Source organism: Embiotoca jacksoni, unplaced genomic scaffold, assembly GCF_022577435.1.
Source record: "Embiotoca jacksoni isolate LCO1_2020_lvr unplaced genomic scaffold, fEmbJac1.0.p SCAF_111, whole genome shotgun sequence".
In the NCBI taxonomy this organism is placed as follows: domain Eukaryota; kingdom Metazoa; phylum Chordata; class Actinopteri; family Embiotocidae; genus Embiotoca; species Embiotoca jacksoni.
The window spans coordinates 530,130-544,124 of record NW_027185243.1 but is presented as its reverse complement, the minus strand read 5'-3'; the positions used below and the strand labels follow the sequence as shown (position 1 = coordinate 544,124).

Genomic DNA, 13,995 nt, shown 5'->3' with positions numbered 1-13,995 from the left:
TGCGATCCAGCTTTTCTTGAGGAAACGTGATCTGTTAAAAAAAAATGGATAGAAAACCTTGTTTGTTGTGGAACTTTTGATTTCTCCGTTGTTGGTTGTGACACCGTTAAACCTCCAGACGTCTTTCTGAGGGTCTAAAGACGGAGACGACAACAAGAAGGAAAAAATCTAAAGATAAATGCCCCATCTTTGTCTCCCGTTACCAAGGTAACTGGACAATCGTTAAGCCATTAGCCCTCCAGTCAGCATGGAGTGGTTATCCTGATAATAGTGTGTGTGTGTGTGTGTGTGTGTGTGTGTGTGTGTGTGTGTGTGTGTGTGTGTGTGAAAGGTTTGATGTCGCCTCCTCTGCTTCATCCACCATCCTGCTGCGGAGAATTACGTCCCCCACCTCCCCCCTCCCCCGTCCCCTCCTCGTCTCCTCCTCTTCCTCCTCCTTCAGTTCGTCTTCGTCACAGTGCTGCCTCCCTGTGGTGAAACCTGCTCACTGCTAACTCTAATGTTTTTTTATTTATTTTTTATTTCCATATTTACAAAAAAAGGTGTATATTGTTTATACATTACTGTAATCTGTGATGTTTACAATTTCTCTTTGGCATCGTTAGGGTGTTAATTTAAAGAGTAGACATTTCTACATTTCTACAGTTTAAACTTGGATTAAACATTTTCAGAAAAAATGCTATGACATTAAATTAATCAATAAAACAATCAATAATTGAATATTATTAATGAACCAATAATCAAGAGTTTACCTCTTAAAGACACCTGCCTTTGCTTTCATATTTGATCAAATATGATTGACAGAGTAACACTGCAAGCAGATCTGGCATTATGTTTTGATTGATTGTTGCTCAAACTGTGATTATTGGATGGAAATAGATCATCATCTTTCCCCAACGGAGCCCTGCCTCCTTAAAGCCAAAATAAAAAGCAAGAACAAAAACAAAGAAGTCTCCCATGTGAAATCATCAATCTGTTCTAATTATGGAAGAAAATGAGTGTTTATGTTGAACTCCATCACTGATACTGAGGAAGCTTGTTGGGGAAAAAAAAAAAGAAAGGATTTTTACTTCTTTAAAGTATTTATTTGAATTACGTAATGATTTCAGATTCGATAACAGGAACAGACATACTGTACTTCTGTAGCTAATTAAAGGCCTGCTTGGACAGATTTCAAGCTAAATTTAAAAGCCAACGCTGAGTCACACACAGCAGGCGAACGTGAAAGAGAACAAGTGAATACCACAGAATACCTCTCATTATCCTGATGAAATAGAAATATATATAATGTCACATTAAAACAGCTGTTGAAGTGCTGCTAAGCCAAAATGGCCGACGATCATCGAGAAGTGGCAAAAACGGCAAAAAAATTCAAAATAAAAAAGCAAGCAGTTTGTTTTGAAGAACTTTAAAGTTTAGATGTTAAGAAGAAAAAGACAGAAGATAGAAAACATAGAAGAAGCAGCAGATATAATACGAGGATTGTAAAGTATAGAACTCTGGAGCTGGAGGTCCTGAAGACCATCGGTTTATCGTTTCCCAGCATGCCTTCATCCTTTGTAAGTTTTTATAAACGAAGCAACCAAATGAATAGGTGCAAGTGAGCAGTAGAAATAGGCTTTTATAATCCTGCTGCCATCGCTCTAACAACAGCTGCCCAAAGTTACCTGCTCTTCCAAATTGCAGATTTTTCCGCTTGGTTTGACAAAAACAAAATAAAAATTGGAACTTTATCTTGGAAATAGAAACCATTTAAATGAAGTAAAGTTTGAGGCAAGTTTCATTTAAGGTAAGTTTGTATGTGTTATCAGTGCGGACAGAATGGATGTTATCAGGACCCTGGTGGAGTTTCCTCTCGGACAGGAAGTGGCCTTCCTCTGCTTCCTGTTCTCTCCTATGTGTGTGTGTGTGTGTGTGTGTGTGTGTGTGTGTGTGTGTGTGTGTGTGTGGCCCCAGGGGAGGTCTGAAAAGAACAATAAGTGGAGAAAGAAGAAGAATGAAGCAGCCGAGACCGAACAGAATAACTGGAACTGAGAGAAGTGAAGACGGCGCAGAAGAAACGATGGAAAAAATAACCGGGAGACAGACGAGACGACAACAAAAGACAAACTGAAACAAAGAAATACGTTCAGGAAGAGAGGGACCAGGACCAGCACCAGGACCAGCACCAGGACCAGCACCAGGACCAGCACCAGGACTAGGACCAGGACCAGGACCGGCTGACCCAGCGATGGACTATGAACCAAAGAAATCCAAGAAGGTACCGTAGTTTGTGAGTTTCCTCGTTCCATTCAGGTTATTTGGACGTTGCTGGCTTGAGCTAATTTTGTCACATTATGTCATCCAACGAGAAATTGGGACTTTTATTAATTTTGGGCTGAAGACGTGTTGAGGTTAATGTCTTTTTAGTTTCCCTCTAATTTGAGTCTTGTCAAGACAATCCTTGTCTAAGAAACACAAAGTTTATTATTATTTAGAAAAGTCGCAATTTGTTGCAAACTCAGTTCATTTCAATTAATTTGCAGCTACCAGTGAATTCACACTCAGGTTTGAAGTTGCATCTTTTGCGTCAAGTTTGAGTTTAGTAATCTTTGAGCGAAACCATCTTAACGGCCCAAAACTGTGACTGCAATGAGCCCAAAAAGAAGATGTCTGTCAGCTGTACAAAGCCTCCTCGGTTAGAGTTCCAGCTGCCCCACAAAAAAGTAGTGGTTTGAACTATACTGTGAACCAATTATTAAAAAGATTCATTGACTTTGTATTTGATGAGAGAAGTTGAATGGGAGTCTATGGAGCCACAGGCCACAGGCTCCATAGACTCCCATTCAACTCAGTGGTATTGCAGCTTGAGGCACTTCTGCATCGGCCTCATTTTTCAGACCTGGAGCTACGAACTCTTTTCTATCCAGTCTGTGGTTTGATCCATTGACTTCTGTAACATTTGGAAAGCCCCGAGGAGCTATGGATTTGTTCTTTTTGATTGATTTTTGTTTATGTGCGGGAAAACCAACAGGAAGTAGGGCAGCTTGGACGGCTAGAATCTCATTCAGGCAGCTGGGAAGGACACCAACGCAGTTCTAATCCCAAACTTTTACTAATTAAGAATCCACCAACTTGTGCCATCAAGGAAGAGTTTGAAAAACCAATTTGAAAAAGCAAAAAAGCAAAACCTCAGTATTAACACTGAGGTGCTATGAAGCTAGTTAATTAAGTAGCACCTTGCTGTGACCGAGGGAGGTTTGTTCATCACAAAATCCAATTATTTCCCGTTGCTGTCGTCTCAAAGACAAGAAGAGTAAAAATTCATTAGAAGCATCGTCTGTCTTTGTCCTTAAATTCAGCTGACAACCGAGATGTTCATCAGAAATCTACGCAGAGATCAGTCCTGGTTCTTATTCAGAGAGACGAGAGACGAGATGTCCTGTCTGGATTCAGTGTGTGTGTGTGTGTGTGTGTGTGTGTGTGTGTGTGTGTGTGTGTGTCTAACAGTGTGTGTGTGTGTGTGTGTGTGTGTGTGTGTGTGTGTGTGTGTCTAACAGTGTGTGTGTGTGTTGTCAGCGAGTCTCAGCTGTGAGCTGTCAGAGATCACCTGTCAATCACTGCTGGAACAGTAAAGGAGGATGAACCGCATTAACACACGAACACGAACACGAACATCCCGAGACACGAACACACACAAATGAAGCCGTGTGTTAAACTGTGGCTCAAATTTAAACTGGAGACGACTCTGCTGCGTTAATTAGAGCCAGAACACTGAACTTTGGTGAATCAGAGTCACGGAGCTCAAAACGTGAAGTTTTCCCGACGGGTATTTGGAGACCGAAGGTCGTGGGGTCGATAGAAACAGAAGCTTTCATCTTCTGAGGTCCATAAATATTCACTGAAAAATGACTGTCAATGTTGACTTTGAGATTTCTTGCCAACAAAGTTCCAGCTCATCGTTACGTGAGAAGAAAAACCACCAAAAACAATAGAATCCCTCCTCTTGTTACCATGACGATAGTTCATGAACCACGACAGCTGCAGGTGTTTTACCTGTGAACCAAAGTATCGGCCGATAAAACGAGGCTACGTTTACAGCCATGCTAGCAGTTCTGGAAAACTGTACTTAGCCAAAGCAGTCTCTACGAGCTAAAAGCTATTAGCACTCAACGATGACAATGCTAACATGCTAAGGTTTAGCGGGTCGTGTGCAGCTGACGGGAATGTCGCTGGTTTGACATGTACAGTATTTCATCATTAACAAAGTCTTGGGCAATCTGACATTTTTTACTTTTTAGGCTACCTGCTACAGGAAATGCCCGAGAATGACCAATGTGTAATTGCAAAGCGGGAAAATAAATGCGCATCGCAAATTACACGACAATGCAGCTAATTGTTGTTGAAACTTTTGACTAAAAACTACAAAAGTCAACATCATGATGGCAGCAGAGGAAGTCGAGCGTCAGAAACATTGTTAGGATTCAATATCTGGAAACACGATGTCTGAACAAAAGCGTCCGTTGGTTGAGAGCGAACTTTGACCTGGTGGCAGCGCTCAAGAACCTCTGGACACCGCGGTTACCGAGTTACATGGCGACCTACTGCAGCCTTTAGCACTTCACTCTCCCTCGTCTTCCTTCTCTCCCCAGAGTTTCGTCTCACCCATTAAGCGGCTGGTTTGGTCCAAGTCCGGTCGCAGGCCGGTGGATCGAGGCAGCGTTTACCGCCGCACGCTGCACACCGTCCCCCTCTACCCCCCCGACTACCTCATCCACCCCGAGAGACTCATCTTTGACTACGTGGAGAAGGAAGTCAAGGTCGGACCCGGAGTAGAACCGAACGGCACTTTGGTCGCCGTTGACGCCCTTCGTAACTTGTTGCTTGACCTTTCGACCTCTCCTCTTAGTTCCTCGGTCACCTGACGTGGGTGTCGGTTTCGCTGAACCCCTCCAGCCGAGACGAGCTGCTGCAGCTGCTGGACACAGCCAGGGTTAGTAATCAATTAGCTGTAAATGGCTGAATTCTAAGGTCAATAATGAAGCTGAGGTTAGTGATGAACAAGTAGTCTATAACGAACAACAGTCAGCTTCATCAATGATGGATCTCCTGCATGTATAACCATCGAATATTCAATAAGATCTTTCCAATTCAATTCAAAGAAATTGTGAATTACTACAGTGAGCAAACAGCCGATCAAGGTGCTCCTCAATAGCCACTGAAGCTCCAATGAGGCAGTATTAGTGTTTCTGATTTCCATGGACTCATTAATCGGTGATCTGTGATGCCGTGCGGCGGTGTGTCTTCAGCAGCAGCTGAAGGTGCTGCCGCTGAAGACCAGCGTGGATCAGGACTGCATCCTGAGTCTGTCGGCTCGCTGCCTGCTGCTGACGTGGAGAGACAACGAGAAGCTGCTGATGAGGATCCCCACACACGAGATCGCCGCCGCCTCCTACCTGAGAGACGACGCACTGCACCTGCTGGTCCTCAAGACAGGTGAAGCTGGGGTGGGGGGGGGGGGGTGCAACAACAACATTTACTGGATGACTGAGGGAGAAAAATGTAATTTGGTGAAAAGAACAGCAGGCAGCTCTCAACATTCAGCTAAATATGTAAAGGTAGTGAACTATGTTTGTTTTAAACCCACATCCCTCAGGCCTAAACGTGGATACTGTGGTTGCCGGGGACGACAGCCTGGACAGGAAAAAGCCAACAGGCATCGACGGGCGACGTCAAACCATGAGCTGCAACGCTGATCCTCGACCTGCAGGGGGCACAATGGAGCGACGACACACCATTTGTGGAGTTGATTGGAGGCCGTCGCTGTCCAGGAGCAACCATGACAAAAACCAGAATGTGGAGAGGGGAGGAGGAGGAGGAGGAGGAGGAGGAGGCGGGGAGAGAGGAGGAGGAGGGAGTTTAGAGAGGAAGAGGGTCGGAGGAAGCTGGGAGAGGAGGCAGCAAAAACGTAAAACCGGAGGGAGCTGGGAGAACCGCAGAGCGAGACCCATGAGTGGCAGCTGGGGGGTGGGAGTAGGAGTAGGAGTAGGAGGTGGTGGAGGGAGCTGGGAGAGAAGGCATGGAGGAGGTGGTGGAGGAGGGAGCTGGGAGAGGAGGGTAGGAGGTGGTGGTGGTGGAGGAGGAGGGGGGGGGTGGGGGGAGCTGGGAGCGGCGACAGGCCTGTACAGGGAGCTGGGAAAGAGGGAAGAGCTACGGCAGCTGGGAGAGGAGGAACCACAACCCGCTGGAGCCCACGCCCTGCCCCGACGCCTACTGCAACCTGGTCATCCTGGCCGTGGAGAACAGAGTGGGTCGCTCCGTCTGCACAAAATTACTTCACCAACAAACCCCTGACTTTGAATTACAATTTTTTTCAAATCGTGGTTCATTTTTAGCAATCAATATAGTTTGTACTTTTCATTACAAATAATTAACTGCAGTGATATACAGACATTTGCCCACCTTGCACACCAGGCACAAAATGGTTGCCACACCACAGTCACCCCGTTCAACAAAAACAAAATCTTTTTATAGTTTTTCATCCTAAAGGTCTTAAGATTGGGCGCACCAAATTTCAAATCAGTCCGATAAATTCTGTAGGAGGAGTTTGTTAAAGTAAAACACGTGCAAATCGCAAGAAATGTTGACTAAATTCAAAATGATCGACTTCCTGTTAAGTTGAAGTCATGGTGTCGGGGACTTTTTTGTACATGTAGTTATGATACACGTGTGTACGGAATTTGGTGCATGTAGGTGAAAGTAGCTGCGGGGGCGCTAGCGAACCATATTGCCGCACCCATATCTGAAACCTATAGAATACGTAAATTTTCATTACAACTGACGTGTGATTTTGAGGACATGAAAGCCCTCAAAAAGGCAATTCATTTGCCAGACAAATTTCTTTTTAAACCAATGTGGCCTTGGAAATGAATGGAGACTCTGGTTCTGAAAAGTGAAGTGAAAGCAGAAGTGCCTTAAGGTGTAATACCACCGAGGGCCACGGCGGGCTGGCGCCAAAAATCCTCTGGCTCCCGAAGACTCCCATTCACCACTTTTGTCTTGGCTCCTCTCCGGCCTCAAACCTCAAACTGCAATTTTCTAATATTTTCTAATTAATGACGGGATTATATTCAGATGGACCGCCAGAAAACTAGTGGCACCAAAATACCTTGTGAAAAAAAACGTTTTGACTTTGGATTTGATGAGAGAAGTTGAATGGGAGTCTATGGAGCCGGAGGCTTTTTGGAGCCGACCTCTAGTGGCACTCGCTGGTATTGCAGCTGAAGACACTTCTGGATCAGAACCATTTTACAGACCTGAAGCTACGAACTCTTTTATATCCAGTCGGTGGTTGTGACATTTATACCTCCACTTTTATATAGTCTATGAATACGACGTAGTTTTCAAACAAATCTGGGTGAATATGGAGTTTGATTGCAGCGCAAAATTAAATGAACCGTACTCATATTGTTTAGTGTTTTGTTTCCACTTTAAGATACGGTATTTCAGTCTGGACATAAATGTTGGAGCAGCGAAGTCGCCATCCCTGGAGCAGTGCTCAGCGTGGACGTTCAGCTCAGTCCGATGTTCGGAGTCAACAGAGCAAATAACAGCGAAGGGAAACAAAGCAGTAAAATGAGTGCTTTCATTGGGGTTCACGAATCATTGGCCTCTCGTGTCAGAACAGTGAAAGTAGGGCGACGCTGGTGATGCTCATTCATCTGTACACAAACACACACTGATACCGAGACGCTGCACCGTTGCATAACCTCCACCATTACATCACCTTTACAGCAGAGCAGCCTTGTCATTGTGTGTGTGTGTGTGTGTGTGTGTGTGTGTGTGTGTGTGTGTGTGTGTGTGTGTGTGTGTGTGTGTGTGTGTGTGTGTGAGTGAGTGTGTGTGGTGATCGGCTTCCTCTGTCACTGTCAACATCGTCCCCGGAGACATCATTTGTTTGGACTGGCAGCAGTAGGTTGTCATTGTTCAACAGGGCCGACAACAGACCGCTGGCTCGGCTTTGGGTGGGTTGCCGGTTCGCATCCTAACAATAATGTGTCCTTGAGCAAGGCACCAACCCATGAAGTCATGAAGTAGGGCGATTGGGCGAAAGATGATTGATGTGTCAACTAATTCGGTGTGACAACGACCTCTGTGTGTGTGTGTGTGTGTGTGTGTGTGTCTGTGTGTGTGTGTGTGTGTGTGTGTGTGTGTGTGTGTGTGTGTGTGTGTGTGTGTGTGTGTGTCCAGGATGCCGCGGAGGAGTACTGCTCTCTCATCTGTCAGATGTTCCAGATCATTTACGGCCATCAGACCATTGAGTGTGTCGACAGGGCGGGATTTCACCACAGCATGCCGGACCGCTATTGGCTGCAGAGGAGTGAGCGACACCCACTTTCAAATATAGTTAAATGCACAATTTAACTTTTTGGAAGGCACTGTTATATCAAACTACTGAGGATCTTCATGCATATTTTATCTTTTGTGATATTTGGTGTAACTTCACAGTTGTTTTGGTGCTCAAAAAAAAATCCCCAAATCTGAAGACCAGGCTGTTTTGTAATTTGGTTGGAAAATTGATGGTCACCAGAGGATGAATGTTTGTTTTTGTTGTTGTTGTTTTTTGATAAACCTTTTTATTATTTTCAAACTTAAAGAAAATGGTACAGAAATAAGATAGAGATAATAAAGAGTAGTAATAATTAGAGTACCATAGATAACACAGAAATACAGTAGTACAGTGCAGGATAGACATAGAAGTGAATAGAACGGCTAAATGAAGTAAGAAAGAAAGAAAGAAAGAAAGAAAGAAAGAAAGTTCATGTTTTTGGTGAACATATTTGCTTTCCTCTTGTTACATATAAATTATATACATATAAATAAGATACATTTATGATCCCATTCCTGCTCCTCAGAGGAAGAACCCTTCATATTTCAATTACCTTCCTTTCAGCATCACCTTCAGGATCTAAGTCAGATTTAATCATTTCTGAGTTTGTTATTATTCCAACAGTTTGTGAACAGTGCACCTCGGGGGGGCTTTAAACCAGCCGGCTATCTGAGACAGTCGTTGCTTTGAACAGTAAATGTGTATTTAATGCTCTTTTTGTGTCTCTGTGCAGGTGACAGCTGTCTGACCGACGTGTCCTACAGTTATGATCCAGAGTTCAGCTGCTGCAGCTCCTAGTAAGAAGTTCAACACAATACAACGAGTTTACAACCACACAAGTTTTGTGGTGCCATTTTCTAGACATTTTCATTTTATTTCAGAAATACTTGTGCATACTTCTGCTTCGTATCTGCAAAACAGAAACATGTTTACAAAAATCAAAGAACATTTTCCAAAAACATAAAACAAAACACTCTCATGTCAATATGTCAACATCGTCTTAGATACATGTTGTATAAAATATACATAAATTACCATAAATCAAACACAAATCTGTGTCTACTGCACTTTCCTATCAAGTGAAGCCCTCCGTCATCAGAACTGGAACATTAATATCAGAATCGAACTTCATCGTTGCTTCATCTCTTCCTGCATCCGAAATGTTCACATGACCAGTTTGAAGTCTGTTATTTAATATATTCACAACCTGTGATTTCATTGGGTTGATTTATTCTTTTCTTCCATTTGGATGTCAGCGTGTGTCATCTTGTCGGCATCGTAATGTTAGAGCTGATGTGGTTCGCAGTGCTGAGGATGAAAAAAGATGATTGATTATTAGATGCTTAAATATTCTGCGCGGTATGCTGCTCAGCTGTCAGCTGACTGATTGATTGGCAGCTCCAGTGCGATGTCATAGCAAAGTTTGTCGCTGACTTCCTGTCTCTCTGTCCCAGTGATGGTTCCCAGGAAGCCTTTGAGCTGTACTACAGCGAGACGTACAGCGAGAGCTCGTCCCTCTCGCTGCAGGACTCCCGTCGCAGCCTGGCGTCGGCCAGCGACGGCGGCGACAGTAACCCCGCCCTGCTGCTGATGCAGGAGTACATGATCACTGTGAGCATCAGCATCATCCTCAACAAATCAAACAGTCTCTGCAAAGTGGAACAGATCGGGTAACATCCTGTCATGTGACACCAAATAAACACGTCAAATATAAATGTTTTGAAAGTGAAGATTTACAGTCTCAATCAGATTGTCTGATTTTTCTGTTCCCTCGTCGAATACACAGAACCATACGTAGGAAACGCCATCCGATCTTTAGCGTTAGGTTACTACAAGCCTTCGTGGTTACAACATGGGAAGTCGTGTTGCTGTATGCTTGTCAATTAAGGGCTCAAGTCATAAAAACACTGTTGCTAGGCAACTGCATCGTGGACGGCATCTGGAAGCCACAGAGGCTAACGATTTAGCGAGCTAACAGGTGGGTAACGTAATGCAGGAAATGAAAGGAACAGAGAAAAGATGAAGCCGTCGGGAAGATCAACATGTTTTCAGTTATGAAGACAAAATCTGCACGACTTAAATTACAATATATCATCTGAACATCCAACCAAATGTCAGCAAACACGTCACAACTCGTGAACTCGAGGCTTAAAGAAAATTTAGAGTTACCCTTAAACTTATAAACACTCAAATAAAATAACAAGACTGTCCAATTATATAATGAACTTATGAAAGAGGATAAATATGTTTTTATTTCTTTACCTTTATCTTTTTTTCTCTTTCTCATAATACAGTAATTTTATATTAATGGAAGATATCTAACTTTTTACCTGCATTTTTTGTGTGTTGTTCATTATCCTTCTTGTTTATCTAAATCCACATTATTGTTTTTTCCATACGATATAATATTAAGTACTTATCTGCATCATTTATGTATTTAAATTTTGTTCAACAAAGTTCACATAAACACAAATGTACTGAAAATGTAGAGGTCTGACGTCGTGAATACCACAAGAGGGCGCCGTTCACACGGACTCTTCTCATGTAAGACCTTATTTTTAATGCAAATGCACAATAGCAGAACAGAAGCAAAATAAACAGGAATAAACTGTCATATAAACAGGAATAAACAATAAGATACAGGAGCATCCCAGTGTAGGAAAAATAAAAATACTGGAGGTTTTCTTTCCAAAAGATCCAAACATGTGAAATACAGTCAGTTTGAGGTCCAGAGACGTGTTGACGAATGAAGGAGAAAATATGGTCTGCATGTTGGTGTCCTTTTCTCAGTGTGTGTGTGTGTGTGTGTGTGTGTGTGTGTGTGTGTGTGTGTGTGTGTGTGTGTGTGTGTGTGTGTGTGTGTGTGTGTGTGTAGCTGCGTAACAAACTGAGTCCGGTGGAGCTGCAGCAGTTCGCGGTGCTGCTCAGGGAATACCGTCTGGGGTCAAACATCGACCACTTCTGCTCCGAGCTGCTGCAGCTGTATGGAGACAACCGCAAGTTCCTGCTGATGGGTGAGACACGAAGCTTTGATGTTTACCACAACTTCCTGTCAGGGAGACAAGAGGTTTGATGAAGGATGTTTTCTCTCCACACACCCTGTTAATTCTCAGTGTTGGTGTATAATCATCATTATGAACAATTTAACTGTGGAGGAAGAGGAAACCAGACAAATTAGAAACTGACTGAGAAAGCTTCAGCTCATCATTCTTATAAAACTTCAAAGCTCATGAACCTTGTGAAGCTGAGGCTAACAGGAGCTAACTGGCTAAATTTGGCAGCAGTCATGGAGAATTTTTTTCCCATCAATCGGTGGGAAATTATCAGTAGTCTGATGGCAAACTTCCTGTTTACAGTCTTTTTGTGTTTCTTTTTATCTTGTCTGAATGTCTTACATGGAGCAAAGAAAACTCAGTAGCAGTGAAAGATGCTTCAGCTGCTTGCGTCGCCTTTGGCCTTCAATGCTGTCTGCCGATATTTGGAGTAAAAAAGAATGTTTAAAACACTCATATAGCAGCTTTGCAACGGTTAGGAAACAAAAACCAACTCAAGAAAAACAGCTGCTGAATTCGTCCCACATGGCAGTTACGACTAATGACACCAGGAAATGTCCTTTGTACATGATCTCATAACCTCAAAACTCTCTTGTGACATTTATTAAGTTACTCGCCTACAAAACAAATAACTTCCCCCCAAAGCGTGGCTATCTCACGTTTTGCTGTGGTCGGACGGGCGTGTCTATTTCACGCTTTGTCGTGATACTGAGTTGGATGACGGTCACATAGTTGCTGCAGGAAAATACATTTATACTGTAAAAAGCAAAGTGATCAAACACAGAAACACAACCTGGAAACTTTTACGAATATGAGCCTCATGCCGACAAGTTAAGTTCTCCATTTGATAAACACACAACGTTAAAGTGTGTTATGTAAATTCATAATCTGGCTACTGTGTCTTCAGAGTCCCTTAAATTGTACAAAGTTGTATTTGAGGTCAGAATATGTATAAGAACATTGATAGTTTGCTTGCAGTCCTTCGTATGGTATGAGTCATTTTGAAGAATAAAAGTACTTCTCTTGTGTCTCGTGTCCTTCAGGCATGCGTCCGTTCATCCCGGACAAAGACGTTGGAGCCTTTGAGAGTTTCCTGGAAAGCATCGGGATCCGGGAGGGCGGGATTTTAACCGACAGCTTCGGACGTATCAAACGCAGCATGAGCAACACGTCGGCGACGGCCATGAGAGGGTATGTACCACCAGCCACACCTCAAAGTCAGCTTTTCAAACTTAGGTCTGATTTTCTGTTTTGGTTGAGTTTTTCATGTTTAATTTAATGTTTGAGAGGTTTTACTTCGTGGTCTCTCTTTCTACACATGATCCGCTTTTAGTTAGTTCAACATGAATGTTTGTAGAGGAACACTTTGTTTGTCTCCCAGCAGGTACGACAGTTGCCCTCATGCCTCGGGATCTCAGGAATTCAACCGACGCATTACTGACATCACCCACGACATCCAGGCGCTCGGCTTCCAGGACACCCACGGGGACATCGAGGAGGAAGACTACTACCTCTGATGAAGGGACAAAAGGAGAGAATTCAGCCCGTGTTTTTTACTATGACCTGCCCGAGTGCCTTTGAGCAAGAGCAGTGGCCCATCCACAGCCTGTGATCTCTCCGTTTCTTTAAATGTGAACGTTTTAAAGTGAAAATCCTGATTTGTGTTCAGGAGGAAGAGCAGAAAAGGCACGTGAGTGGAACGACACGATTGTAAATGATTGTGGAAACCAAAGCTGCCGTTGATCAATTCAAATCATTAAATCACAAGTTCAACATTTTTTTTAATCTGTTTTTTCTTGTGCGACATAGCTGATGAAAGATGAAGATTTAAAAAAAAAAAAACACTGACAACTTTATTTTTAATGTTCACATTTTTCTCTTCAGATCATTTTATGACTTTAAAAAAGATTAAAAGAGGAAACAATATTTTTCAAAGAGGTATTATATCGTCATACACTGTAATTTAATATAATGACTCGTACTGAAGCTTCAAAAGTACTCACTTAACGTTGTGAGTATGTAAATTGCATATTTATAGCTCCAATAAAAATAAGAAATAGAAAAAAGACAAAAACTGAAATACTTGAAGGAAAAACATGCTTTGTTTGTGGATTTTAATGGAATATCCAAATGCAGTTTACTTATTTTTGTTTTTGTTTTTAATTAAGTGTTTATCATTTGTAAATTTGCATAAAAGAAAAAGGGAACTTAATACTTTACAAAGCTGTTTAAGGATGATATTTATCTGATGGGAGTGTAATGCCTCTCTTTCACCACAAGGAGGCAAAGTGAGTATAAAAGAGTTTACATGAACAGCTAGATAGATAATAGATAGATAGATAATAGATAGATAGATAGATAGATAGATAGATAGATAGATAGATAGATAGATAGATAGATAGATAGATAGATAGATAGATAGATAGATAGATAGATAGATAGATAGATAGATAGATAGATAGATAGATAGATAGATAGATAGATAGATAGATAGATAGATAGATAGATAGATAGATAGATAGATAGATAGATAGATAGATAGATAATAGATAGATAGATAGATAGATAGATAGA

At 42.4% G+C, this 13,995-nt stretch overlaps 1 protein-coding gene across 1 annotated transcript; it reads left to right on the top strand.

Annotated features, from left to right (window-relative positions):
- The first annotated feature begins 1,980 nt into the window (after positions 1-1,980).
- On the top strand, positions 1,981-13,198 carry ccm2l (CCM2 like scaffold protein). Its single transcript, XM_069143598.1, is given in 12 exon segments — positions 1,981-2,260; positions 4,632-4,799; positions 4,889-4,972; positions 5,292-5,475; positions 5,636-6,125; positions 6,127-6,286; positions 8,230-8,359; positions 9,102-9,165; positions 9,823-9,979; positions 11,244-11,382; positions 12,465-12,612; positions 12,806-13,198. Coding segments are annotated over 12 exon segments (1,887 nt in total). The 5' UTR covers positions 1,981-2,230; the 3' UTR covers positions 12,939-13,198.
- Positions 13,199-13,995: the final 797 nt, after the last annotated feature.